Genomic DNA, 3,157 nt, shown 5'->3' on the forward strand with positions numbered 1-3,157 from the left:
ACGCGTTGTAATATGGAAGGTATCCATACCCCTTATAAGGAATGCTTAGTTCTCCTTCCCAGCCGATGTGGGATCAGATCTAACCCACTTTCACCCCCCCATTAGAGGGTTCGACGTCCCCGTCGAACACATCGACCCGTGCCCTGGCTCTGATACCATTTGTAACATCCCTCTCTGGCACGTATCACAATATTGTTCGCTTTGGGCCACTCGGCACGAGGACTTCCCAGGGGGTCACCCATCCTGGACTTCCCATAAGAACTCTACAGTTAAGCGTGCTCGGGCGGGAGTAGTACCTCATGCCGAGTGGCCCAAAGCGGACAATATTGTGATACGTGCCAGAGAGGGATGTTACAATATGTAAGTTATAAAGCTTTAACCTTTATGATTCTTATGCATAGATCTAGTGATTTGTCACATTGTTTTACCTTTTGGTCCCATTTTCTAGATTTTCCTTGGATTTTGGGAAATTCCAGAGTTATTAACTTGTTTGAAGTTCATATCTAGACATTAGGAGGTGATGTGACCTGGCTTCAACCGAATTAGCGCTACTGAAGAATCAATGGCTACATCCGTTTGTGAGACGAAGAACACAAACTAAAAGCAAAAGGCTGAAGAATCAATGGCGTCCGAAGGCAGCGATGGACACGATGGCCATCAGGCTAGTCCCATATGCTCCATTGCAACGTTGGACGAAACACGCCGCCCATGACGGTCAACAGAGCGACCCTAGGTGAGGGAAGCTCTAGGATAACTACCAACACCGCCTCGCAACCGACTACTCACCAACTGAGAACAACTCTGGCGGGGCCACTCTTAACCACATCCCTTTAGATGCCACCATTCTTTGTACCACCGATGCAGCAACCACCACTGATCTACTCAACGATGCTACCACCAGGCCAAGTTCTCATCATTCAGCCGTCGTTTTCAGTGCCACTGTTCAATCAGGTGACGGGTGGAATGGGCCAATGCTTTCCTTACCCCCACTGGCGCAGACTATGGTAGCTCATACACCACCTATCTACTCGATGGCGGACAACCTTCTTCTTCGGCTATTCTCTCCAGTTGCCATTCTAGCAACACCCCTTTTACGGACCAATTCCAGGCTACCATGCATCGTCGCCATATGGTTTAAACCTCCAACACCAGTCGCAAGGCACATCAACCGTTCCAACCCAAGACTGCCTTTCCCGCAGCGTCACATCCCCGTTTGTCAAAGAGTTGCTAGACTACGAAATACCAAACACGGCCAAACTACTAACACTCAAAACCTATAATAGCACTACCGACCCAGACAGCCACATCGACACGTATGAGCGGACAATGACGTCTCTGAAGCTTGATGAGAGGTTATGGTGCACATATTTCCCGACGACTCTCAATGGCAACGCAGACACATGGTTTAAGACGTTGCATCCAGGCAGCATCTCCAATTTCGCTCAACTTAAATACTTATTCCTTACCAACTTCATGCAGCTACGAAAGTACAAAGGAGATTCTCATTCCATAATAGGCTGCAAGAAAAAGGAGGGTGAAACTGTACGAGAGTATTTCACCAGGTTCATAAACGCCACGTTAGACGTGTCGGGACACGACGAGGGACTCATAGCTGGCGCTTTCAGATGGGGACTTTTACCAAGCCCTTTGTCACAAAAGCTCATGGGTAAGAAACCCCAAACGAGGGCTAAGTTAAAGGAGAGGGTAGAACGATATCTGAGGAAGAAAGAAGGCGAAGCAGCAAAAGAGGCATACCTAAATGCTATGATGACCAAACGCCACAATCCAAGCCACACGGACTTTCGAGAGGGAGGCAGGCACTTTGGCCAGGTAAGGAGGCCCCATGTGAGGTTTCGGCCATTCGATAGAGACGACAGACGGAGTCGTCGACCGGAGGTGTACACAGTATCAGAAAAACAACAACCAACCAAGTCACCCAAGAGCCGGTATTGCGAATACCACGAAAGCAAGACACACGACACTGCTAGTTGTTCGGTACTCAAGAAGGAAATGGAAGAAAAGCAGCTCAAAGGAGACTTGGTGAAAATAGCACGGAGCCTGCGCGCCAAATTTGACGCTGAAAACGCCAAGAACGCACCTCGAGAAGGAGTTCAACCCAAGGAAATATTCATGATACGTAACAAAAGAAGTAGGGAGGCACAATCGCCAAACCGATGGGTCCCCGGGCCCTTGGCGCGAACGCTCACGTTCTCTACGCAAGACCCCCGTCCGGAAGGATGGAGAGGTGATAACCCATTGGTAATCCAGGCCTCCATCAAGGATGTAACCATACACAGAGTCTACGTCGACACAGGGAGTTCGGCATACATAATCTATGAGCACTGTTTTCAGTTTCTCCCAGATCGTTAGAAAGACAACCTGAGACACACAGCGGGGAGATTGGTCGGATTCACCGGCCACAGCCTGTGGCCGTTGGGCACGATTATCTTCCCCCTGACAATCACCAGCCACGATAAACAACGAAAGAAGACGATCCTAATCAACTTCGTGGTCATTCGACGTTCGGCAGAGCACAACATTATCTTGGGAAGAACGACCCTCCTAAAGCTAGGAGCGGTCCCATCGACCATGTATGGAATCTTGAAGTTCGACACTTCGGCGGGCCCAAGCACAGTACTTGCCACCCCTCCCAGGGAATTACAGTGCTTTACAGTCATGAAGCCAACAGAGTTGACTAAGGAAACAAAGAAATTGCGGCAAGACCCAGCAAGAGGAAATGAAATAATCAACGAAGGATACCCTGATCAACCGATCAGCATTGGTCACAACCTTCCAAGTCACGTAAGGGAAGCAATAGTCGACTTACTCAAACGGTACAAGCACATATTTGCATGGACCCCTACAGACATGGTGGGGGTAGATAGGAAGGTCATTAAGCACAAACTAGCGATCAAGCCAGGGACAAAGGAAGTGAAGTAGAAGAAAAGGGTCCAGGGAGGGGACCACAACAAGGCAATTAACGCTGAAGTAGCTAAGCTGGCGGAGGCCGGAATAATAAGGGAAGCAGTTTTCCTAACCTGGATTGCTAATCCGGTTATGGTACGCAAGCAACACGGGTCATGGCGTATGTGCATTGACTTCTCAGACTTGAATAAAGCATGTCCCAAGGACTGCTATCCCCTCCCGGAGATCGACC

General features: G+C 49.1%; 1 protein-coding gene across 1 annotated transcript; it reads left to right on the forward strand.

Moving 5' to 3' along the window:
• The first annotated feature begins 1,326 nt into the window (after positions 1-1,326).
• On the forward strand, positions 1,327-2,370 carry LOC111883842 (uncharacterized). The gene has a single exon (XM_023880172.1). The coding sequence runs from the start codon at positions 1,327-1,329 to the stop codon at positions 2,368-2,370; it is 1,044 nt and encodes a 347-aa protein (XP_023735940.1).
• The last annotated feature ends 787 nt before the right edge of the window (positions 2,371-3,157 follow it).

Source organism: Lactuca sativa, chromosome 2 (assembly GCF_002870075.4).
Source record: "Lactuca sativa cultivar Salinas chromosome 2, Lsat_Salinas_v11, whole genome shotgun sequence".
NCBI classification, from domain to species: Eukaryota; Viridiplantae; Streptophyta; class Magnoliopsida; order Asterales; family Asteraceae; genus Lactuca; species Lactuca sativa.